At 40.2% G+C, this 26,374-nt stretch overlaps 1 protein-coding gene and 1 long non-coding RNA gene across 6 annotated transcripts in view; one reads left to right on the top strand and one right to left on the bottom strand.

Moving 5' to 3' along the window:
• The window catches only part of DGKG (diacylglycerol kinase gamma), a 186,233-nt gene extending 165,243 nt beyond the window's left edge, over nucleotides 1-20,990 (top strand). For 3 of the 5 annotated variants that reach the window (XM_016159733.2, XM_016159732.2, XM_016159735.2), the window contains one exon: nucleotides 8,216-8,392. In XM_016159733.2, coding sequence (XP_016015219.2) covers nucleotides 8,216-8,314 — 99 coding nt within the window. In that variant the 3' untranslated portion in view covers nucleotides 8,315-8,392. Of the gene's footprint in view, nucleotides 1-8,215; nucleotides 13,847-20,643; nucleotides 20,778-20,874 lie in introns of those variants that run through there. The other 2 variants (XR_001598790.2, XM_016159730.2) reach the window with 2 other exon arrangements.
• On the bottom strand, nucleotides 8,973-26,357 carry LOC107518248. Its single transcript, XR_001598791.2, has 5 exons — nucleotides 26,283-26,357; nucleotides 25,992-26,053; nucleotides 14,177-14,314; nucleotides 11,922-11,972; nucleotides 8,973-9,082 (listed from the first exon to the last, which is right to left on the bottom strand). It is a non-coding gene; the product is annotated as an uncharacterized LOC107518248 (long non-coding RNA).
• Nucleotides 26,358-26,374: the final 17 nt, after the last annotated feature.

Raw genomic sequence — 26,374 nt, 5'->3', positions numbered from 1 at the left:
CCTATGTTAGCTCTTCACTTAGCACTACTACGGAGACCATGCAGCCTCCCTTCTTAGTTCCCTTTCTGTTAGAAATCCAGCTAGAAACTCTGTGGTGAAGAAAAACCACTGTCCTGGTGTTCAGGGCCAAGAGTGTTCATGAATATCCTCTATACTGTCGTGAGTGTACAAATCTCAAAATACAAAAGTAATGTTTCTAAGCTTCCTCACTCCAATAGAATATTCAGATAACAACTCAAAAACTTGTTATTTTGAGCCCTTCTGAACATCAAGTAGCCTACTAGAGAAAAGTTTTTCATGAGATTTCTCTTGTGTCTGAATCGTAGGTGTATTTCTGTAACTCTTTGTTCCATATAGTTTCTACAAATTATAGAACTGATCCCTAGAGACAGAGACTCTAGAGATGACATCTTCAACAGAGGTTGTCAAAAGTAGATATTTTTCTGCAAAATCTTAACCTCAATCTTCTGTGTCTATGAAGACTAAGAAAAAGAAAACACATTATAGAAAAAAACTCTAATAGCTTGCTACCTTGTTAGAATTAGGAAGGTTGGAGGAAATTTCTACTACTTATAATTTTGATGGAGCTGAATTGAGAAAAATCTTTCCAAGCTCCTCTTGTCTTCCCTCACTGCACCCCCCCCCCAAAAAAAAAAAAAAAAAACTAGAAGAAGTCAAAGCTTCTCCCACCTGGTTCAGTGAAAACTGAAAACTGGATTGCCATTCACCTAAATCTAAGCACTGGTTTTTTGAAATAGCCAAACGGTCCTCTTATCCCCACCCCCACCTCTCTCCATGCCATTCTTCAGAGATTACAACTCATTATGAAAAAAATTGTGACCCAATGATTTTATGGTAGGCAGTCCATGGAGATCCATGTGTAAAAGTATATTAGTCTGCTCAGGCTGCCATAATAAAATACCACAGACTGGGTGTCTTAAATAACAGAAATTTATTTTCTCACAGTTCTTGAGGCTGGACATTCAAGACCAAGGTGCTGGCAGAGTTGTTTTCTTGTGAGGCCTTTCTTCCTATTTTGCAGATAGCCACCTTCCCCCACTGTGTTTTCCCATGGCCTTTTCTCTGCGCATGTGCATTCCTGGTGTCTTCCTCTTCTTAGAAGGACACGGGTTCTGTTGGATTAGAGTCCCACCCTTATGACCTCATTTAACCTTAATTACCTCCTTAAAGACCCTAGCTCCAAAACAGTCACATATAGAGAGTTAGGGCTTCAACACTGATTTTAGAGGGGCGGGAGGACACACAATTCAGTCCATAACAGAAGGTAACAGGAAGTTATTCTTAAACTTGAAAGAATTAAAACAAAAGTAACTTTATTGAAACATTTTCCTGAAGACACAACCAACTAAGCAGTGGTTCACAATTAAAGGATTAATGATGAGACATCATAGCACAATAAACTTTTGGTAAAAATTGAAACCAGTTAAATTAAAATGAAGTTTTTAAAAACTGTTAAATACAGTTATACAAATAAACACAAAGGGAAAAATCATTCTCTGAAAGAGAAGATGTATAATGTAAACATTAGTAACCTGGACCCCAACCCTAAGGTTCTATTAACTAAGGCTAAAACCATTTAGGAGACATTGTTGTAGGAATAGTAAAAATATGCTAAATTTTCATTGTCTCTCTATTTTGATAATTTAAAAGTATGAATCAGAAGAATTTTAATACCTAGATAATCACTCAGTGAAACTAAAAACAAGATACACACATTTTCAAATGTGGGAGAATTTAAAATTTATGAATCCCATCAATGTAGCAGAAACAGAAAGCAAATAATGAGCAAATATTTAACAAATTTTTAAAGTACAAAGAAAGAAGTTAAGACTAAATATGTCAATAATGACAAAAAACATATGTTAAAGTCCCCTACTAAAGAACAATATTCTCGTATTGAGTTAAAAATTTAAATCCAATGATATACTTCTAATAAAAGATATACCCAAAACAAAAGACATATGTATCTATTTGTCTTATTCTTTATCAAACATAAAAAAATTAAAATTAAGAAATAATATTGTTAATTACATTAATTATAGGCAAACTAACCTTCTAACATGCCAAAAACATAAAGTGGAATAAAGAAGATCATTTCTTATTTTATAGAAAATACACTCAATTTTGAGATGTAATGGTCAGAATTTTAGGTATCTAATAATAGAATCAAAATATATAATGTGAAAAACATTATCAATATATATCTTGGTAAAAAAATATATAAGAAAAAGTTGACAGAAAGAATGGTATTAAGAGGCCTTAAAATACTTGTTTCTGCCTTTGAGGTCAAGTAGCAAAAAAAAAAAAAAAAATGACATAAAACTTGGATGAAATAACTTGATAACCTATAAACAAATTAAATATCTCATTTTTTAAAAAAATCTATACAATATTTACTAAAATATATTATAAACAAGTTTACAAAGAAAAAAGTTTGTATAAAACTCAGAAGCAGAAATTATACAGATTATTTTATTTGACCACAAAACAATAAAACTAGAAATTAATAATAGAAGAATAAGTGAATAAATCATCAAAATCCAATTACTCAGAGATGTTTAACTTCTCTAAAGAACAGTAGCTTCAAGAAGGGATCAAAACCACCACTGTTGACTATTTAAAAAATAATAAAAATTATAAGGCTTTCATTCAAAACTTATAGAAGATAGCCTAAACTGTATTTGGAAGTATATTCAAAATCTTATATATAGCCATCACTTAAAAAGGAAAAAAATAATGAATAATTCCATAATTAGAAGAAAACAAACTTAGAAGAATCAGAAGGAAGAAAATAATAAAGTAGAAACTAAATAATTAAGAAACAGAAAAATCTAGAACTAGTTCTTTAAATATGTCAAATGTTTGAAAACCTTATTTTAAAAAGAAAAACAATGATCAAAGATATTAAAATATAAAATATATAATAAATGCAATAAAATGTAAATGGTAATGGTTTTATTAATAATTATAAGTTATTATACAATATGATGCATATAAAAATAGGTGAAGAAGACTTAAGACATAATCAATATAAAAAAGATTCAAATTTAGAACTATCCCATGCTTCTAAATTGGGATATCAAACGAAATCCTAATGCAATTTTTTTCACTTAACAAAACAATTGAATAGCTAAAGTATTTGATGAAGGAAATATGAAGGTCTCCCACGAGATAATAAAAAAGTTATAAAGCCACAATAGTTGGAATAATATTGTACCAATGAATCAACAGTACGGAGAAGAGCCCTAAGAAACCCTAGTACAAATAAAAACTAATGAAGAAAAAAAAGAAAGACCAGAAGCTAATTTGAAAGGAACGAACTGTTTAACATATATTAATCAAGAAATTGCCTGTTTGGAAAAATGTCATTATATACCAACTTCTGACCTCAAACTATACTTCAAAAACAAACAGAAACACTGCAATTTCATTAAAAATGTAAATGTTACTAGCTAAGGGAAAAAGAGGTGACTGTAATTACACAATGAGCAAGGACTTTCTAAGAGAAAAGTGACATATTTGACTATTAACAAATTTAAGACTCTACGAGTCGAGAATCAATAGAGATATTTAAAAGACTAAGGACAGGATATTTGCGATAGCTTTCTCAAAGAGCAGGTTAATTCCCATAATGTATAATGAGCTCTTAGAAACAAGTGGGAAAAAAATACTAACAATGCATTTGTGAACAGATAACTCACAGAACAAATGCTACGGGCTAATAAACTTATGAAATAATATTTAAAAGGGGGAAAAGAATTTCAAATTAAAACACTAAGAAAACCCTGCCATGTTTCACATACCAAATTAGCACAATTTGTTTTTCTTTTGAAGATAATATGTATTGCTGTCAAGGATGGGAGGAGGCCAGCACACTCAAACCGGGAGGGCAGAATATAAACTGGTACAGCTCTTCTGGGAAGCATTTGGAGCCACGTATCCAGAAGATTTTTACAAATGTTAATATATATTGATTCAGTTCATTTACTTGGACCCTTAAAATTGTTCATATACTTCTCGGTATTTATTCTAAGTAAAATACATGTTACCAGAAATACAGGAACTGATTATAAGAATCTCCATTTCTATGTTATTCATACTAGCGAAAGAAAGAAAGAAAGAAAGAAAGAAAGAAAGAAAGAAAGAAAGAAAGAAAGAAAGAAAGAAAGAAAGAAAGAAAGAAAGAAAGAAAGAAAGAAATAGACATCACCTGAACACCCAACATTTAGGGAAAGGGTTAGATAAACTATGTGTGATTCATCAAATGGAATAATTTTCAGCCACCGAAAGTTATATTTAATTAATTTTTAATGACATCAGAAATGCTTGCAAAATGATGTTAAATAAAAACAGCAGATTAAGAAGCTGATTTGGGTTTTATTAAAAACATGTAAACATAGAAACAAACTGGAAAAAAATATATTAAAAAGCTAAGGGCAGTTACCTCTAGGTAATTTTTTAAATTTCTCCATGTTTTCTAATTTCTCAAAGATGAACATATATTTGTTTATACATAAGATATATGTATATAAAAATATACTATTTAAAGACTTGCTTTGTGCTTGCAGCACTACAAAATGACCTCTCAGGCTTTACCATCACAGTTAGGCAGCATCATTTGAGCCTTAAAATTAAGAATCTTCTCCCAGAGTTGGATAATAGTAGTATCTCAAGGTTGAAGGAATTCAGCTTCTTTAGTCCAGTGGTTCACAAACTTGAGTATACATTCAAATAACTTGGAAAGCTTTTAAAACACAGATTGCTAGGTTTCTTATTCAGCGGGTCCAGATTCCTAAAAATTTGCATTTCTGACAAGTTCCCAGGAGATGCTGATGCTGCTGGTCTAGGGACCACATTTTGAGAACCAATAATCAGGTTAAACTTCCAGACTTATCAAGAAATCCCAGACTTCTCCACCCTTAGCAAAACCCAATTGTCCAGTTATACTTGAAAGCCTCTGATGGCAGGAAACATTCTTATAAAGCAGGGCATCCTAACATTTAAAAGAACTCAGAAATAGCTAAGACCTGAAAGACTGCACAAACCTCTATCCTCCCTAAGGCAGACTTTAAGCAGGACTATTTCCTTGACTTTTTAAAATATCACAGACTAGTTGAGACCTTTCAGGTTTGTGCCTTTCTATTTATCTCCAGCTGAAATTAGGGCAGACTTGGATTCTTCCCGAATGATTGGGGAAGGGCCCACAGTTATGGCTATTGGCAATTTTGCTGGGCATAATTCAAATTATTTGCCCTGAGAGGCCAAAGTTCAGGAGGAAGTCCCTCAGTTTGTTGTTTATCTTGAAGTGATAAAAAAATGTGTTGATTTGAAGAAAATGGCCCCCAAAACAGTCAAACCCCAGCACTAGTGAAATTTTACAATTTATTCCATTTTAAAGGGAGAATTATATGCCTCAGTAGTTTTGTGAACTTTGAGCTATCACACAAGAGCCTACTGCACCACTTCTCTCTACCGTAGAGCAGAGAATGAAGAACATGGGGTTGCTGTCCCTACTGCATGTCAGATGTAAATGTTACGGAAGGTTTTTAAGAAAATCATGGAGACTTGAGTTAATTGCCTGACCTGACCAATTATCAGAGAAGCTGGGTTCTAACTACAGAAATGTGGGATGCTCCTTCCATAGGGATTTGAAAAAGGCAAGTTTAGCCACATCGAGCTATCTTCTAAAATGATAACTTTCCTATTTAACTCTAATAGCCCCTCCTCATTTGGAGGTATAAGGGTAAGAGACTAAACAGCTCTTTGACTCCAAAAGAGAATATGATCTCATACTTCTTGCCTTTGGTGTTCATACATACAGTCCACTCTCGGTTATCTATAGTACTAGAATCAACAAAACACATCGAAATCTCATGTTACCTAGTATCTCCAAAGTCCCATCCCATCAAGACCTTTGCAAAACTGCTGAAAAAACAAATGAGAGGGATTCAAGTTTCATTTCCTCCTCTTTGCCCTGGAGGTGCTAAGAAGCAAACAAATAGCTTAGCTAGAGAGAGAAAAAGGAGAAGCAACGGTCCTCTATTGTCTAAAAAAAATGGGCTCCATCAGCGGGAAATGTAGGCAGAGCACCAGCTGCCACTCACTGCCCCAAACATAACCATCCCCACTGCCAGGAAATTTTCTTTCTCTTCTTGGTGTGCTAATCAAACAATACTTCTACATCATGTGCTCTGAACAGACACTGAGCTGGCTCAGGAAATACACCAAAGTAAATAAGGTGAAGTTCTTTTCCTCAGAGGGCTTATGTGCTCAGCTAGTGAGAGAAGGTTTACCACAAGGAAATGTGCCACAAATTGCTGTCATCAGAGAGTGCTAAATTACATAACACAGAGAAATGCTATCAGAGTCCCCAGTCTATGCCTCACTTCCATAAATTCTGGAATAAACATAATGCCCATAATAAGGCACATAACACCACGTAGTGCTTGTTGTCTTGGTTTGCTCCTCCGGTAACTATCACCAAAGAGAAAGATCTACTCCCATTCTAGATCTCCAGGCTGGTGGGAACCCACAGAAGAGTCAGTTTCAACTTCTATCACTAAGGAATTCTCTACAACCTCTTTCGGTCCCATCTTTTTCTTTCTATACCCTGGGACCTTATAAATTTACACCTGGCTTGCAGTAGTACCCTTTTGGCCAGACTCTCTCCCACTCCAGCTCACCCTGACAACTGAAGTCGAATAATGTCCCTCAAACTCTTTCTTCATCATGTTATTCTCCAGCTTAAAAAGTTATCATAGTTCCCTATTACCTCACATTAAACCCCTTAAATCCCTATACCAACTGCCCCATCTGTATCCTTGACCTCATTTCTCACCTTTTGCCCCCTACTCAACCAGGTCATATGTAGCCCCTCTACCCAGTGCCTTCCTTTTCTGTTTTCAGCAACGCAGTTCCTTCCCTTCTTTTCAAATCTTAAAATTCTTCCTTAATTGTTCTGTTCAGACTCTTCTCATTCCCTACTTAACGTCTTTTTGATACCACTTGGTTCATGCTACGTTAATTTAAATTTGTTGATGGGTCTCTCCAAGAGTTTTTTGTTGTTCTCTGTGGTTGCACCATCATTTCCAATAACATAGTAAAAACCATAAGAATGGGCTCACCGATTCTGTTTCTTTTGGCATATATCTTTCTCCTCCAATGTAAGACAACAATTACTAAACGATTACATTCTATTTCTCTCTTTGTGAGAAAAATAGGACAAATGTTAATATCCTCATATTACAGTTCCACCAGCCCTGGTTTAGAAAGTTAAGGGATTTGTCCAAAAGCTCAAGGCAAGGTGGATAGGAGTTCTGGGACCCAAACCCAGGACTTTGCATCCTAAGTGCTTCTTGTCCCACATCATCTCCCTATTCTGAATTAGTTGATTAATGTTGTTGATGAACTGATAATGCAAATTATTAACATGGCAGTGTCACCAGGCCACATTCAAATAGGGATTAAGCATTTTCGGGCCATGCCATGAGGATAAGGTTGAGAAGAAAGGCAAAAATGAGAATTCGCCATTGTATTTCACTTGGAATTGGCTTAAAGTTTACAGGAGAAAATAGTCATAAACCCTAAAAATTAAAAAAAAAAAAAAAAGCTTTTAAAAGAAAGTCAGGTCTTTCCTGGAAAACAAAGAAAAGAGGAAAGACATAAGAGTCACTTGGAAATTCTCCAGATGATGTTGCTTGGGTCAGAGGTCGGACAGAAGGTCAACTTTGAGTTACTGGTTGACATTTCAGCACCGCCCAAGCAGAAACAGCTAGGAGCAGTGGAGGCTGGGAATCTGAAGAACTGGGCTCTGGCTGTTCTGCCTCTTTCTGTGTGACCTTAGACCTTTATCCTGCAGAGGGTTGAGTGAGATAGCCCCTGAGGTCTTCTCTGGCCATGACATTCTGAGAGTCTATGAATAGCAAGGACACAAGACAGGTGCGAGTTGATCGCCACGTGGGAAGCTCGCACCTGTCTCTCCCCAGTGTTTCCGCCCCTCACTTCCAGCAGTGCCAAACTCTAGGCCCAGTCAGGGTCCAGTTGCCAATTCTGAAGTTGTTCAAGGACAGTTGTCCTTCTGCATAAGGCTCCTTCCAACCCAAAGCTGGCTTTCCTTCTTCTCTCTGTGACTCACTCACCCATAGGCTACTGGGATTCGCATGCCACTAATTCTGTTCTGCCTCTTTGCTTTTAGATTAAAATTATTCACAAGAACCAAGCGCCCATGATGATGGGGCCTCCCCAGAAGAGCAGCTTCTTTTCACTGAGGAGAAAGAGTCGTTCTAAAGACTAAACAATGTGTCAAACGCCAGTTAAACCAAGAGAGGAAACAAGAAACTCACACACACACACACACACACACACACACACACACACACACACAAATACACACAAATACACAAACTCTTCTCTAACTGGTGGAAATAAAGCCACCCTTTGGGAGCAAACCTTCACCCTGACATACATTCTGTTTCAACAGTGGACACACCCCAACAAAGCCAGTGCGCACAGAACATTTTGAATGGACATAAGGCCCACCAGGATATGGTTGGCTCATGCAGCAACCTCCACATTCCCAGAAGGCCTTGAGTGGACTTTCTGAGTCTGGAGGAGAAATCTCCCTTTCTTCCCACCAGCCTGCAAGTTTCCTCATAGACACTCACAAGGAGCAGGCTACAAGTTTCTTGCCGACGGTGCGATTGAATGTGGCCAACGGAAAGAGCTCTCATCTCATAGACCGTACACAAAGGTTCCTCTGTAAAGAGACCAATGTCCTCCAACTCTCAGAGCACAACCCTTGGCAGGGCTCAGCAAGTGCACGTTGATTTTTTGGTCGTCCTTCGATCGACAACTTGTCCCTGAACCTGCTGAGGAGGCAGAAAGGCTGTGGAAAGCTGCGTTTCCATTCTTGGTTCTCTGGGCTGTCAGTGGGCACTTGTTATTTTCCCAAAGCCTTCTTCTGGTGGCTGCGTGTTTATTTAGAGACTGTTCCAAGGGCCCCCAGAGCCGCTTGCACAGCATACCTTAGATGTGGTATTTATTTTCTTAGTTCTGTGAACACCTGGGAGGGAAAGCAGAGAAACTAGGATTTATTTTTCAAATGGGTGCCATAATATTGTGTAAAAAGGGAAGAAAAAAACACCCCCAGCTTCTTTCTTTTTCAAGCCAAAGTGTGTTTCCTGTTTGAGTTCCAAACCCTGGTGGCAGACTATTCCTGAAGGCAGAGAAGACGGGAGGGAAAGACTATTTGCTGAAGAGACCAAGAGACAAACCATCAGGGGTTCCCTCCTGTGTCTTTGCACCTAACACTCCCAGAGTATGACATGAAGGCCCTTCAGATGGTCTTACGTGTATGTACATATGTGTAGAATATATATTTATAAATATAAATATTTATTTACTGATAGATTTTTCCTGACTGAAAAAAATATATATGTGTAATATAGCAACAGAAAGTGAAAGAAAAAGAAGGTTCTTACTCCCCATCCCACCATTTCACTGTCAAGACTCATTGCCCCATGGTGACTTTGAAATTTAAGGGAAATGAAAGTAACTTCTTATCATAGAAAGACTGAGAATTCCTATTCTGGATCTTCAAAACAACCATGAAAGATATACTGGGCAAGATTTACTCTTACATTTGTCAGATAAGGAAACAGTCTTAGAAAAGTTAAGAGACTTGTCCATGGTCTCTTAGCTAATGTAGTTTGGGAATAGGTGCCACTGAAGAAGATATTGAATAGAAAAAATAACCCACACATCTTGGAAATAGGGTCGCTTCTGGGCACTGAGAAATGACTCCATTCGGCTCCAGGTTTCTAGGGAAGAATGAATATGCAGCACATGTATGGATGGGATGAGCCCACACGAGAGAGTAAGGCTTCATGATGCTTCCCGGAGATCCTCTCTGGTGAGAAGTCGGTCTGGGGTTGAAGGGACTGGACAAATCAGCAAATTAAACTCTCCACATATCACCTCATCATGGTCATCATAGCCTCTCAGTCTGGAAACACCCCTGCCTGCAGAGATGACCTCAGTGGAGAATCACAGGACAACTGAGGCACCTTCTGCAAGGTACTGCCAGCCAGTACTCAGAGAGGTCTCGGCAGAGCCCAGTGGGCTTCATTCAGCAAGTCCTTTTACAAGGGCAAATATCTTGGAGCTTTCTTGGTAGAGAGAAACATTTGCCTCGACTCATTTACTCCCTCAGGGCTCCATCCCCTCTGAGATTTCTCAGGTGGAAACCTGGGCCCACTTGACATCACTCCACTGAGCCTCCTTGAATTTCCTTGCACTGGATCAGGAGCTTTGCACAAGGAATGGAAAAACAAGATTCTGTGTACAAGTTGACCCTAACTCTGAAGGAAGCAGTCATCCAGGACAGACATCTAGGGCCATCATGCTCAAGCTAACAGTGCAGCACCCTTGGCAAGGGGAAAACCAGGCAACCTGAAGAATATCCTGAATGATGGGATTCTTGGTGATGGGACCAACAAGCTCCAGAATGAGAACAGGTACTATCTTAGAAGCCACTTTATTCTGAGACAAACACAGGTTCAGGTTTGGGGTCACCGATTCTATGACTTTTACAGAAGTTTTTGCATATGTTTCGGTCCCTATCCCCCAGAATCCAGATTGAGGCTGTTGAGACATGGCACTATTAACAGGTGAAACCGATTCTCAGAGATTCACAAATGAGAGACTGGCCCCCTGCCCATTCTACTCTACTGCATAGGACTTGTACTGTTGCTTGAAAGACATGTCCCAAGTCTTCCACAGAACACAGAGTATGACAAACCAGTGGAATTGAACTTCCATTTCGGCAACCTCAGTAAGCCTAGAGTCATTTAATCTGAACTTGTGACTCATCCGTCAATTACTGTGACAGTAATTTCCTACTGTAGAGTACCTTATCAGAGTGGTCCTCGCAGCACCCTCTGAGGTTGGCAGAGAAGGTATTATTATCATCCCAATCTTAATAATAAGGAAAACAAGGCTTACAGAGGTGTAGTATCATCTCAAAATCACACAGGCAGTCAGAGGAGAATCCAGTCCTTATTCCTCATCTGATTCTGATTGTGGTCATGCCACAGACATGTTCTCATCTGCCCCCATGTTTCTACCCCACTAGCAATAAAAAGAATAAAACAAAAACTCTTCAACATATCATGTTGTCCCTGGACTAATGGGCTAGGAGTTGTTCCTCATTATGGCTTTGTCTTTGTGGGTTTCCTCCAGTGAGTTGAGAATGGAGATAAACTTAGTAGGATAATTATATTTCAGGTCAGAGACCAGCTCCTCTCAAGAGAGTTCTTTCCACAGATGGAAAAGATATGTTAAATTTGCCAAATAAATTAGGAAATACTTGGCAGAACCTGGAAGAGCCTCCAGACTGGTGTTACATAACATGCATATACATTATACATATGCACATTATATAAGGTGACATAGTACTTAATGTGCTGTATATATTATGTAAATTACATATTTGTGAGTAATCATGATAAATATAGAGACCTACTAATCACTTTTTTACACATACTCAGTGACAGATTAGGAAGTTACTTTGCCAGAGAGTCTTAAAACTTACTCTCTCCTGCTGCTTTGGTTCCAACTCCTGCCAAAAATAATTGCATCAACTTTTCCCATCTCTAGCCCCCTCTCCTGCTGGCCAAAACCCGCAGTTACCTCCTGTCCCAGCTAGGCTGTACCTTCTGTGGAACACTACCACAATTGGGATCCATAAAAATAGAATCATGGGGATGGGAAGGATCTAGACTCCCAGATTCCCTATGTTTCAGGCCTATACCTCAAGACTCCAGGGCAGGTGGGTGCCTAATGTTAATGTTAAAGGCAGGGAGGAGGAGATGAGGGATGGGAGGGAGGAAGAGTCTACCAACCCTCTGAGGAAGGAGACGTCATAGTGTTCCTCAGCCACCAGTCCCAGGATCCTACAAAAATCAATCAGGAGGTTATTTCAAACAGCATATCTGAAACCATAATTTTCTAAAATGTGCTTCACAAAATACTAATTTTCATGCAATGTTCCATGAAAAAAAAAGAATTCTGTGGTCAAGTATTAGATCTCCTTCTAGGAGATGCATAGGGAGGCTTAACTCAGAACTCACAGTAAAGAACCATGGAAATCTCCATCTTTCAACATCTGTAGGTCAGACATACTACCTTAAGTCCACCATTTCATCTTTTTGTTCTCAGTGGAGATGGGAACTTGCAAGTAACCATCTTCTGCAATAATATTCCAAAAAAGTACTTTTCTAGGACAAGGAGTCTCTGTTCTTAAGACACTCTTTCTTGTTTCTTCTATGTGATTGTTTAACTTTTTATTGTTCCTATATTCCCATTGTTTGATGTATCTTCAAGCAAAAATGAAAGATCTGGGACTCAGTGTTCCCTGAGCAGGGAAGAGATTGGGGGAAAGTAAGAAGAAACATGATAACTGCCAGGGGTCAGACTTATCTGTGTAGCTCCAGAGAACAGAACCAGGACTAAAGAGCAAAATCGTAGTCTATTTTTATTTAGTTTAATGACTGCTCTAAGAGCTGGCCCAATATGGAAAGGGCTGCCTGGCAGGGAAATAAATAGCCACCTGCTCTTATAGGAAAAGCTTTGACCTGGTTGGGTAGGAAACAAGCAGTGACTGATGTACCTTCTCCAAAGTGCTGCTGAACTGTTTTTGTAGGCATCAGTGTTAAATCAATAGGTCTGTTACTTCTTCTTGAATGGCATACTTCAGTGTTACTTGTTTTCTGAAGAATAAAAAGTGACTCCCAGAGAGATTTCTGGATCAGTGGGTACTGACCACTTCTACATGGCATGACTGACTAGACTCATTGGCACCCTCAAGGGCAGCCAGTGGTGGTGATCTCTCCTTGGTAGCTCTGAGAGTTAAGGGAATAAGTTATAGTATTAAAACCCAAGGTAATTTTGCATTTCTGTCAGGGATCATAACAGTTTGGAATTCTTCTCATGGTCACAAATACCAGACCTGCGTCCAATTTGCAATAACAATGAGAAAAATTATCTCACGTCTCAAATATCAATCCAGTTTTAGATAAATCAAAGGGGTAGGATTGTATATAATTTCACATAGGGCTATTGTTTTTAGCTTAACTTGATATTCCACCATATTGGAGTGCATCGTTCAACTTTCTACTACAGAGAGAAAATAAGAAAGGGAGATAGGAAAGGGAATTCCCTTTTATTGTTTACTCAGTGCAAGAAACATGTCAAGATCTTTTCATGTGCTATTCCATTTAATCCTTGGAGTAGCCTATGATATTGTATTGTACATATTTTGCAGGTAAGGAAATTAGTGCATAGAAAGTTGGAGTACCTTGTCCATGGTCAGACAGCTATGGGAGAGCTAGGATTTCAACAGGTCTGTCTCACATCAAAATTGATGCTTTTTCTACTATTGTTTAGTGTCTTAATGTTCTTATGTAACTATTTACAACTCTACTATCATCCTAGGTGAGATTAAGCAGCACCAAAATATTGACCCCTACCTGGTCAATCTCTGTATACCCATCTAATTATGTTCCTACTGAAGAACTTTCAGTGCTTGCTCACATTTAAACTCAACAGCCTCCGTGGACAGCTGGAACCTAAAGCCTCACTCTTGCAATCAAATTGGCAGCCATCCCTTAATTGTCAATGTTTCAAATTCTAGCTAAATGGGACTCATTTCCCAAGCCTACCTAATAGATTTTCTATTTAACTCTGTAAGTGAGAGAGCAGCAAGCAGCCTTCTCGGACTTAAATGCCATGGTCAACAGTGACTGGCCTGCTCGAGGAAGGAGGGCTAGGGATGAGGAAGGGAGCCTCCAGCAAGAAGGCTTTGCATGTGATCCTCATTAGTGATAGGCGTGGGCTAGGCCATCTGTGTTCCACAGAAGAACAGAATGGCAGGCTGCCTTTCAGATGCCAAGAGATGCTATCTAATGGGAAGATCCAGAGAGCTCAAAAAGCAGAGAGGAATTTTTCTTCATAGGCACCTCTGTGGGAAACCAAGGAATACAGAAAACCAAGGGTTTTTTGAAATTAGTTGCTTCACTTTTTGGGCATTCCACCCTTGCTACCAATTCATTCTTTATGTCCCAAGTGCAGGATGGCAAGCAGAGCCCTGCAACCTTACCTGCTAATTCAACTCCCTTAGATGGAGCCCATGGTGAACTTATGTTATCTTGAGATCTGTGGATGCAATGGCAGGTGGATAATAGCAAGGTGTCAGAGTTTGCAATCAAGTCTCCAAGTATCCAGTGGCCAGGAAATGCTGCAAATAGAAAAGACCGCTTAATAAGAAGCTCAATGCAGATTCCAGAGAAATAATCAGAAAACATGGAGGACTACTCTAAATGGGTCGAATTAGGAAAATGCAGTTTGGAAGCAAAGAGGATAACATCTCTTAACCCAGTATCAAGCATGTAGTGGATAATGAGTAAATATTTGTTAAATGAATGAATAGCTAAAGTGAGTATCTGTTCTTCTACCCTGGAACGGACAGGGGAAGGGGGGGGGTAGTGTAGATGAAAGCTTTTTAACTAACAACTCAGGAACTTGAAACCACAGGATGTAGAAGGAGCTCATGGGGGCCTTTAACTACCCAGACATCTGTTGAGTGATGGATACAGCTAAATATGGATCATCAAAGGGCTTTCTAGGTCACATGGAGGGCAGATTCGTGATTCAGAAAATATGAAATTCAACTTGGACAGAAAGACAGAAATATTTGCATTCTACTTCTTAGAGATCAGGTCAGAATTGACAAAGAATAAAAAGGCAGCACAGAAGTGGAGTTACAACACAGTAAGAGATCGGCATAATAAGATACAGATTCATCAGATAAAAAGAGATAGAGAACTGAATTTTTTTTAGCAGATTTATTTGAGCAAGGAAGATGAGCATGAACACTACAGTCCAAAAATGGAAGAAATGAGTGAGAAATCTTTTTTTTTAAAGCTTCGAGTTGAGTTAATGGTAATATAGAAATGTTCAAGTATTGATGAAATTGTTATTAAATAACAACTATCATTTATTGTTCATTCCGAAGCCTATTACTTTTATGACCACTTTTAAACTTCACAAAAGCCTTTTGAAGTTGGTGCTTTGTGGTTGTGCATTTGACAAACAAGGAAACTGAGAAACAGAGCAAACCTCATGGCAGCAGATCCAGGATTTAGATCTGTCAGTATCTGCCTTCAAAGCCATGTTCATGCCTGTGGTGCTATCATTGATTCCTCTGAGCTTCACCTATGGCGACAGGGATTTACCTGCTACCCCAAAACTAATCCTCTGTACATGACTTACTTCCTTCTCAAACGGAAAATCTAAGTCTCTCTCCTCCGTATTTTACAGAGTCGGAGTGGGAAATAGCATTTATTTGTCTGGGCAGAGGAGCACTGAAGAGAAGTAGATCTGGGCAGCAGAAGGTCCATGTATAGCTTACCCGCCCCCTCTTCTTAGGTCCTCTCTCCAAGGCACCAGCTTGGCCATATCCTAGAACATTGCTTAGAGAATAGACAGCCCAACAATGAACACCTGGTGAAGACTTCAACCAGATCAGAGTATCTGCATAATATTAAAGGTCATATTAATAAATATACAGAGACCATATTAAACATAAGGGGCAAGTGAAATGAGGTCAGGTAACCAAACATCAGATTTAGTAACTGATAAGGAAGAATGGAGATTCGAAATGTCTTTTTAAAAATCTGTTGGGCGAATCATAATTTGGGGTAGAAAGTTACTTCTAGAATAATGCAAAAATTATAACTTTTCCTTTAAAAATGCTTTTTAAAATAGAATCTTAACAAGAATTATAAGGTGAGGGGTAATACAATGGTAATTTCTTGTCACCTTGGACAGTACAAAAGGAATTTATAAACCCCACAACGTAAGTGGCAATCCAGAAGATTCCAGAACGTCTGCATTTTCTGTCGAGGGACTAAACAACAGTGCTTTCAAAGTAATTAATGAACTAATTTCTTTGTCTTTTTTATTTTTTTATTTTTAAAAGAAAACTGGTACCAATTGGTTACCAGAAAATGTCATGATCTTCAAGAAAAGAAAAAAATTCTGGTGAATATTTCTTCTCTCCCCAACACCATTTGTTGCAGAAAAGATGCAAAGATCAGACCAGCAAGAAACCAAGCAGCACTTGGAGAGTTGGAGAACTCAGGTTTATTACACCGGGGGTCCCAGAGGAGCTAGTGCTCTGAAGATCTGAGACCGGAGCTCAGTTGCAACATTCCTTATATAGAATTTTTTGGCGTGGGCTGATTGGTTAATTTGTCCTCAAACCGTTACACAGCAGCAGAGTTGCTATGGTTACAGGTAGTTACAAAGACACAGTGTTACAAGGTGGCAGAGTTGCTATGGTTACAGGTAGCGACATAGGACATAGACATAATGTTACAAAGCCTGGGGAGTTGCTATGGGCTGCAGGTAGTTACATTTGTAGCTTAGACAGAACAAGCCAAAAGGAGGATGAGTTTTTTAAGTTACTTTTGCAAGCATATCTACAGAAATAGAACAAAGAGCCAATTAGCCTTTTGAATGCAAATTCCTCTTCACCTTGAGGTAAAAGGTTTGAGAACTAGCTCTTTTAACTTAGAGAACCATATGTGCATGGAGGATGTTAATCATAGAGGATGTCATTGAATGCTGTTTGGGGTGTGCTATCATCATACTCTGCTACCACCAGGCATTAAGGTAATGATAATAAACCTAAAAGGATTACGCAATTTCCACCTCCCATGGCCTCCCCGTCAGCCTCCTGAAGCTCCCTATCCTCCACTCCCCGGTTAAATCTACTTCCTAGAATTAGGCCATCTTAGAATAATTTCTTTTTTATTATGAAAATTTTCAAACATACAAAAAAATAGAGTATTAAGTATAATGAGAACCCATATGCCCATCACTTAGATTCAACAATTGTTATCATTTTGCCCTGTTTGTTTCATCTTTTTTTTCACCAAAATATTTTAACGTAAATTATAGATGTCATGCCATCCCACACCAAAATATTACACATACATCATTATGGGGGAATCCTTTCTTAAGAGTTCAAGTTTGCGTGTGTCCTCCACATTGCCGGAGGAGGATTTTAGGGTGTCGTGCACATGAGCTCAATCATTTCTCAACCAGTTGAATCTAGTTGTCACAAATAGAAGTTAATCAGGACATCATTCTATCATTTATAGGAGAAAGTTTTGAGTGGAACTCAAGGAAGGTTTAGCTGTATTCAAAATGTTCCTGATTAATCTGGAAAAGTAAGGTAAACAGCACATTAACTAAATTCTCAAAAGATACTAAATAGGGAAGTGTTATAAGCACTAACGATGCCAGAGAGAACATGCAAAGCACTTGGAGGAGTTAGAAATTTACCTTATTTTTAAAATAAAAATTGTTTAAATTATTAATAGTTACAGAAAAAAACTGGGCACAGTATTATTTTGGACAGTCCAAACAGTGAAACATCGTATCTTCAGATACATTTAGTCATATAAAAACCATTATTGTTATTGGGGGAGGGGTAAGCTACTGAGATGTATGAACGGATCCTCCCCCTCCAGTGGGGCATAACTGAACTGGAAGTGTGTCAACCCTCAAGAGAACGTCTGGGGAGTCTGGTTGAGAAGTGTTGGCTCACTTATGCAGGATGAGATATTATTTTCAATAGGCAAAATATAAGACTGGGGGTTTCATTACACTTGTTCTGTGCTTAGCTGTTGAGGTCAGGGTGAACTCACTGCAGATGTTCTGGACACGACAGTCAGCAAGGTAATTGGTTAGTTTATGCATAAGTCTGCTGGCCCAGTGATTCTCCCAAACAAAAAGGGAAGCTGGTAAAATGAGTGACAACAGGTTCCAGAATATTCACCCTGTCTCAGTCAATAAATGAAATGAGTTTCCTATTCAAGAACAACCTAGGTGGTGGCAACAACTGGAAATCGTGAGCTGATACTCAACCAAGGCTTAATTCCCAGCCTGTGGCTGGCAGACCTGACTGAGCACCCATCTGGCTTCCATGCATAAGGAGGAAACTCTTTCCTAACCATACCCCCTAGTGCACATCTGCATGCTTTTAACTCATTAAACACCCACCACCACCTCTTCCCCCACACCATGGCATTCATAAGACCAAGCTTCGCCTCCTCCTTTCCTAACATTGCTACCATGAGGGATGAAAGTCTATGTTTACTAACATAAAAATGAAAATTGTTTTCATCATCCTGAGAGTGGAACATGTTTTCTTCCCAGAGCGCCCCCTCGTTGGAAGAACACAATCTCTTCTGAGCTCCCTCCTCCAGCCTAACCTCTGGCCCTGAAGCCCAAGATCCACTGATGGGCGTGAAAACACATGAGCTCACTGGAGCTTATGTAAGAGCTCTTGGCAGCCCATCCCGGGAGTCGGATGGTGACTGGGTCTCTGCACACTCTTGCTGCCTGTCTAGGCAATGTGATTTTTCTTTTTTTCTATCCCCTCAGAACAGGGAGGCCTATTTGTACTGCTGTGCATTAGTCGTTTGTAGCAAAGAGGAGGAAGCACAATGTTCCCTCCTATATCCCAGTGGTTAAAACTGGCTCAGCTCCCTGATGGAGGAAAATAAGTATTCAAAAGACAAAGTTCACTTGCATGTATTTGAAACCCCTTCATGGTGATACTGGCCCTTTTCTCGGCTCTTTTGCATGATGAGGCTTTGGATCACCACAGAGGAGCAATGAGAGAAATAAAATAGGATCAAGGACAGAAGCCTTTTTGATGTCTCAGAGGACTCCAGCTCAAATGCCCCTTCTGAGATGTTTGTTTAGGGCAGAGAGATGTGAAATAGATGGGAATTCCCATCGTCTCCAGAAAAATGGAGGACATTTATGGAAATCTGTTGGATGTTCTCAAAGGCAGGTAATCTGCAGGAAATTGATCCCAACTTTAGTTGACTTGTTCAGAATTCCTGTCCTCTCCCAGACTCCATTTTCTTGAGGGCAGAAAGAAACTTTTGAGAACCACATTCAGGAAATGCGAAGAGAAATGAGGAGGCAAAGGGAGCAATGGAAGGTCATGAGTTCAACCTTCAAGCACAGTGGATATTTAACATGGCTCCCAAGAAGAGAAGGGAAGATTTTAAGTCAGGATTTGGTTCTTTTCTGGCCACTGAGGAAAGGAAAAGTTGTGGGAGGCCCCATGAGGCCTTTTGTAGTGATGCCTCGGTTACTCCAGGCCTGGACAGCTCAAGGCGATGCTAGAAAAGATGCGGCTTGTCTCTTTCCTGAGCTTCACAGACTGCAACCCAAAGGCATTGCCTACCCACACGGAATCAGGTCGGGAAAAGAACTCTTCTCATTCTGCTCAGCATTGCACTGCCTTCTTCTGTGGGGCCAACTTTACTTTCTACCCTGATGACAATCAGCAATAGGGACTTGGGCAAATCACATTATATCGCAGTTTTCCTACATGTAAAATGGCACTGAAGAGGGTAACTAATGCAATTATTCATTTAATCATCAATAAATAGTTTGTCATTAAACAATGCCTGTTTGCTAGGCACTGCTCCCTAACCTAATATGTTTCAATGCAGTCCTCTTACTTTTTCCCATCTTTTCCCATCACATCCTGCTTTTCTTAACCTCCACTCGCCCCCAGTGCCTGCTTCTTTCACTTATTCTTTTTTCTTTTATTCTCATGGTATTTTTCTTCTTTCCCCCATGATTCTATTTTTAGAGTGTTCATACATAAAATCAGAGGATCAGAGGGACCTTAAGGGGATGTCTGCCCACTTTGTTATCTCCAGGCAAGTCTGTGCTTAAAAGGCCCAGGAAAGATCAGAGGACATCATCCAGAGCCCAATTTCAGGATGCATTCAAGTGTCTTACAACTTCTCCCATCAAGAAATTGTCCTTAATGTCTAACTTAAACCCCTCTGATCAATACTACTCTCCTTTTTCTTTTTACCTTTTGAGTCACATCTCAGACATAAAGAACCTTTGTGGGTATAGAAGTGTTGGAAAGTTTAACCCAAAATGACATAGTTGAACATCCCATATCATAAGGATATTAGTTTCAGTGTAAAAACAACAGAATCGAGAAAAAAAGAAAGGGACTAGAGGCCATTGTAGCTAAGAAGGTTTAACTTCTGTAAAATCAAAAACAGAACAAATAAGCAAAAATCCGCAAGCATAACCCCAATGGAGTAAAAGTGTCTGATAGACTATCTCAATTAATATGAAAAGTTCATTGAGTGGGAGTGCTGGAATCACAGACTCCCCTTGTTGGAAAAGTTGGGTAGCCAGCAGAGCATGATGTCTGTGCTCTGCTGATTGTAGCTGAATAACAAATGGAAATCATTTGGCTTTGGTTTCTATGTCACTATATACAGAATTCCTCTCCAAAGCCATTTTCCCAGGCCCCCGGACAGGGGGCGAGCCAGGTCTATACTTGGACACTGCCTAATGCCCCAGATGTTGCCCCTTTTGATTGATCTGTGCAAACCTGCCAAGGTAGCTTACAGTCTTGATAGAAGCAGTGTGTCTAGTGAGTAGGTCACCTGACAAGGAGGCAGATTTCAAACGATGCAGCACTTTATTTATTTATTTCTTCTCCAGATGGCAAGAGGCAGGAGACCAAATTGAAAAGAATCCTACAGCAAGTTGCTGACCCAGCTCACAGCACAGCCACCCTCTTCCATAAAATGAGAAGAACCTGTTATAGTTCTCTGTACTATCGTCCTCAATGATCGGTAGATATCTCAGAGAAGTTGTCATTATTACCAAGCAATCATAATCGAGAAACCACCAGCTAAGGGGGTTCTGATGGATGCTTTTCTCTTTCTGCAGCAAACAAGTGAGACCCCTCTGTCTTGGAAAAGTCTGGCAAACGTGCCCCTGAGGCTGCCGAGGAAGGGAGCCATTCCACGTTCCATGATGGTATGAGGGATGAAACCCTGCCTGGGAAATGAGCAACACCAGGAGTGTCTCAGCCACGTGACCTTAGGCACATCCTTTAGCCTTCTGAGACCTCTCTTTCTCCATTTATCAAACAAGGGGGCTCTAAAGACCGGTTTCAATGATCTTGCCTTCACCTGGGGTAAATGCTGCGGCCATTGGAGAAGGGCAGGGCCCTCATGCTCATGGGTCGTCCCTGAGCCCTGGTGACCCAGGAGGGCTGCTGCCAACTCCTACTTTCCTTCCCTCTTGAGGATTAATCATGCTCAGAAGTCAGCTGACTTGGGCCAACATGAAAAAACACTACAAGGAAACTCTTTGATAAGCCCTGCACCTATACACACACTCACAGACAAACATATAGACACACACACTCAATCCCTGAAGTATAAGCATTTTCTCTTCTGTGTATCAAACCTATTTTACCCTTTCTAACTGCCAGTGTGTTAGGAGATAATTCAGTCCTAGCAATGGAAAAGCACTGCTTCCTCTTAGGAAACTTACCTAACCTCTGTTTGGGGGTGACCCTGGGCACCTCAACTGTGGCCCATAAATGCAGGCTCTACCAGCCGAGATTGAGGTAGTAGTAACTAGGTAGCACAGTGCCAGGGTCCAGATCCTTCCCTCCTTGCTCGTCCACCTCCACTGTCGCCCCCATCCACAGATGTTGTTCTGTAATGGTGGCTGCCTGCTCAAGCCTGCCCATCTGCCTGCATAGAGTGCCGTGGACTTGTTCTGTAACGTACTGTGTTTGTACGTCCTGACTGTGGTTTACTGCTAATAAAAATGACAGCAGATGGCTGACTTCTGACCTCCTGGTGGTTTCTTTTCATGCCATTGCTTGAGAAATCGAGATCGTCTGCTCAGTCACAGAGCAGTAGAGACATGCCTGCTCCTCTAGACTATTCTGTAGGCTTTCTACAGTTGCCTATTGCCAGGGAGGTTCCATTGATATGCCAAGGCTGAGAAGAATTGAAACTTTATTACCACTGATATTGAAGGGTGGAGAGAAGAAGCCGAAAATTCTATTAAGTAAGCCCCCACTAAACATTATATATATATAATATATATGTATATAATATACACATATATAATGTATATATACATATGTATATATAACACTGAAACTCCCCTACGAAGTGTAAGGATACAAAGGCTCAGACACAATAATTAACTTGCTCAACAAATAACAAATCAATAATTCAGTTCTGTCCCTCTCATACCCCAACATTCATGGTCCCTCCTCTAAACTAATTTTTTTCCAAGTGCGGCCCATGGACTACTTACATCAGAAACACCTGAGATCCAGATGCCAAGCCTCGCCCTACTTAGACCTCCTGAATCATGATCTCTGACATCTAATAGTTTATAATCTGGGCTGCAGATAGATCCTTGTGCTCATGAAAGTTTGCGAACCAATGTACCACGTCCTGCTGGAGGGCGGGAACTCTGAAGAACAGAGACAGGCCAAGGCTTTAGAACAATTCTGAAACTGGAGCCTGTAGAAAATACCAAGACAGAGGAGACCTGAGAAGGAAGCAGATCTGGAAAGAAAGAGCAAATGGGAAGTGAAGCCATGGATGTCACATCAGAGAGCTGGCCCCTCTCTCCAGAATTTAGACCCCCAGGAATGAGTCCATCATCTGGTCTCCAGGCAGAGGCTGTCTTGAGCCAAAGGTTCAAGGTCACACCTGGGCGGGGCTAGGCAAGGAGGTGTGGGCTCAACACAGCAACCTCAGGGACTGGGGCCTGAAATGAAGCAGCAGCCCCAGAGGATGAGGCCAGGCATGCATTGCAGCTGCTTGCAGGCTCCTGCTGCTTTTTCAGCTCCCACTTCCCTACCCAACTTGGCCCGACTGGCCAGTCTCTGGGATTGGAAATCATAGCTGTTGTCCCTCCAGCTGTTTCTGCCTCAATTGACCAAGGTTCCAAAAGCCCTGGAACTCACACCCTGAACCCTCAGCCTTCTCAATATCCCTGCTGTCATCCTCAGGGCTGGGCACAAACTCTGGCCTCAGAGAACCTAACCAGATGTTACTCACATTTTCCCATTTCCTCCCCCTTCCACCTGGATCTACCAAGTTCTATTTTGTGCCTCAGAGTCTAGGTGGAGGTTTCTGAAATGATGGTTGGGATGTCTGAGGTGGGGCACTGTGAGACAGATGCATAATTGCTACTCAGGGGCAAAACAAAATACTGGAAATAGCTCAGCTGCCCACTCCACTGGGGAGATTCAGCTATCCTCTCACTCTCCCAGCTGCAACACTAACTATGCGTGAAAAATATTTTCCTCAAGAAAATGGCTTTTCTGAAGTCAAGAAATCAAGAAAACACCTCCTGTACTGAATTTGATACAACCAAATCAAGCAAAACACTTAAATTATAAATCCAGAAAGTTTATGATATAAGACTCTTATAGTGAGAATTTTCTTGAAATTCTTGTAGCTAACAAAAGAGTTGCATTCACAAGGAAGATACTAGTCCATTCAAGAACAAAGGCCCTTAGCAGTTGTGTTTGCCTTTTAAACAATAGCAAAGAATAAGCCATTTGCTGTAGCATTTACATGACTTTCCTGCTCCTTCTCCCACTTAACAGGTTACTGTGTGTCCTTAAAACTAACAAAACTGCCTTTGTTTTTTAATGTTCCTCCCGCCTACTTTCCATTAAACTAGACTATCAATCATTACAGAAATACTTCTGAATATAAAACACTAAACCCGTTCACAGAGTTCACGGAGCGAGTAGAAAGTCAAAGGCAGCAAAAATGGCCACGAAGTAAACAGAAAGAAAGAGCAGAGAGATCGGAAGGAGATAATCATGGTCTTTGAGAGATCACAGAAAGCACTTGACCTAATCTCTCCGCCAGAGTAAGACTCCCCAGTACAGCGCCTATCCTGTGCTGTACAACCAGCCACCTCTGCTCAAAGGCTTCCGCTCAGACGGGTAGCCCACTACCTTCCCAAGGAGCCCATTTGAGATCAATTCTCTGAGCCTTAGATAAGCTCCTATTGCACCTGAATCTGCCTGCCACTAACTCCAGTCTTTGGACCCTGGCTCAGCCACTAACAACACAAAATAAATCAGGGCTCTTTTCTACGGGACACCTTTTAGGTATTTAGAGACAGCTACCTCCTCCTAAGTCTTTATCATTTTTTTCCTCCAGACTAAACATCCTCTAAATCCTTAAATCATCCTTTGTATGTCATGACTCTCAGACCTTAGCCTATTCTTGCGATTTTCTCTGGAACAACAACAGTTTGCCAAGGTCTCTCTTAAAATGCAGTTCCCAGAACCGAATGCAGGGTGAGGGCAGAACTGCGCCTTTGCCCTGGATACCTACCATATTAGCTTTCTTTGGCACCCCGAGTCACCCTGCTAATGCATCCTGCTTTCACAGCTGACAACATCTCCTAGCCTCTAATGAGTGCTAGTAACCACCATGGGTATAGTGCTTTGGAGATCACAAAGTCCTTTTGGAAACATAGTCTCATTTTCTCCTCACAATAACTCAGTGAGGTTAATTAAAGATGAGGAAACTACGGTTTTTCCAAGGCCACATGTTCAGGCTTCAAGCCCTGAGCCTGTAAGTCCAGATCTGTGCTCCTCCGAATGCATACAGGTCATCTTCTCACTTGAACCTCTGTTAAAGCCAAGAAAGTCTCCCTGGCTTCATTTGTTAGTGCCTATTCAAAAAAAATTTTTTTTCTTTTATATTAAAGTGAAGACACTGGGTCAGAGAGAGAAAGCAGCAGAAGAGGATGAAGTCCCAAACGGGGTGGGCGCGGGGGGGAGGGGGCGGGGGGCTTGGGGAGGGAGGAGCTGGGAAGGGAGCATCTCAGAAAAAAATGGTCAGTGTAGTGAGGCAGATGTATGTTGAACAGTGGGCTAGGGAGACAGGATTCCAGGCCCCATTCATCTCAGCTGGTTTCGTTACCCTAGGCAAGACCCTTAGCCTCTCAAAGCCTTGCTTTCCGAGGAAGGGGCATCCAGGTAGGACTAGTCAATTTCCAAAAAAACCTTTCTCAGTTTTTAATCTAATAAGTAGAAAAAGCCTTATCATTAATCTAATAATGAGTCCTCTTCCCTTTCAATCCAATGAAGATACTGTACGCAGACTCCGCTTAAAGTATTTCATGCTACTTTCTTCTGATAAAACAAAGAAAAGCAAAGATGACTAGGGGCCATGGCGATAAGCAACATGTATTCCATCTGACCATTGGCCTTGGGTTGTCCTGGGAAGTTTTTTTTTGGCAGTGGGTGGAGCGGGGCGGGGGGGGGGGATTACAACAACTACCTCTCAAGAAGAAACACCCCAAAACTAAGGAATCCTGAAGGAGACTGAACAAGAGGTTCTGCAGCTGTCACCTGACACCCTCTCCACATTATCAGAGGACCGAGGGTCCCACAAGGAACAACCCTCTTACAGTGGCCTTTTAAATGGTACAGGAAGGGAGACAACTACTCATTAAGCATCTTTTGTGTGGCTTCCTAGGGAAGTCACATAATAAATGTTTTTGGATCATTGCACTAAGAAATATCCCATGTTTTTATTCTTCTAGAATGGAGCTGTTCAATAGAAATATAATTGTGTCACATATGTAACTTTAAATTTTCTAGTAGCAATATAAGAAGTATAATAAAAGAACAGGTGAAATTAACTTTAGTCAAATACTTTAACTCAACATATGTCAATTATTATCATTTCAACATGTAATCAGTATAAAATTATTAATGAGTTACTCAACGTGTTTTTGTACTAAGTTTTCAAAACCCAGGTAAACATTTGCCAAAGAAGCAAGGAAGGGAGGGACACAAGCTCACATATCCAGCCAGCACGGGAAAGAGCTTGGCTTTGAATCTCCGTCTGTCTAACAGTAAAACACATCATCATTTCACTATATCATGCTGTCTCCCAAACTTCAGGAAGCATGATGAAAAAAGCACGGTCTTTAGTGCCAAACAGAATTGGGTTCAGATTTCGGCTAGGTGACCAGTATGAGGTACTTACCACAGGGGTTATTTAAGTGAGTTTGTGCTAGTTATCTTCCTTCTCAGCCTTCATTTCCTCATCTGTAAAATAGGGATGACAATATTTACCACTAAGGGAACTATGAATATGACATGTATCTTGCAAACATTAGACTTCTATAAATGTTAGTTTCCTGTTCTTGTCTAATAAAATGGAAATAAGTCATGCTTATCTGGCCAAGGTTTAATCACACAGCAGCTTCGACCCTATCTAGAGAGGGGAAAGTAATAAAAAGCAAACCAAAATTTGAGAAAGGGACCCAGAGCTTACCATCTGCTCCTTTCTTTGTTCTTTAAAAAACTCCACAAAACGTAGATCTAGCCAGGGCAACCCGTGAAATGTTAGGGAACTAGTGATCCCCT

This window comes from Rousettus aegyptiacus, unplaced genomic scaffold (genome assembly GCF_014176215.1).
Source record: "Rousettus aegyptiacus isolate mRouAeg1 unplaced genomic scaffold, mRouAeg1.p scaffold_m13_p_4, whole genome shotgun sequence".
Taxonomy (NCBI): Eukaryota; Metazoa; Chordata; class Mammalia; order Chiroptera; family Pteropodidae; genus Rousettus; species Rousettus aegyptiacus.
The sequence above is the reverse complement of the archived record's forward strand: the minus strand, read 5'-3'. Positions and strand labels throughout refer to the sequence as shown.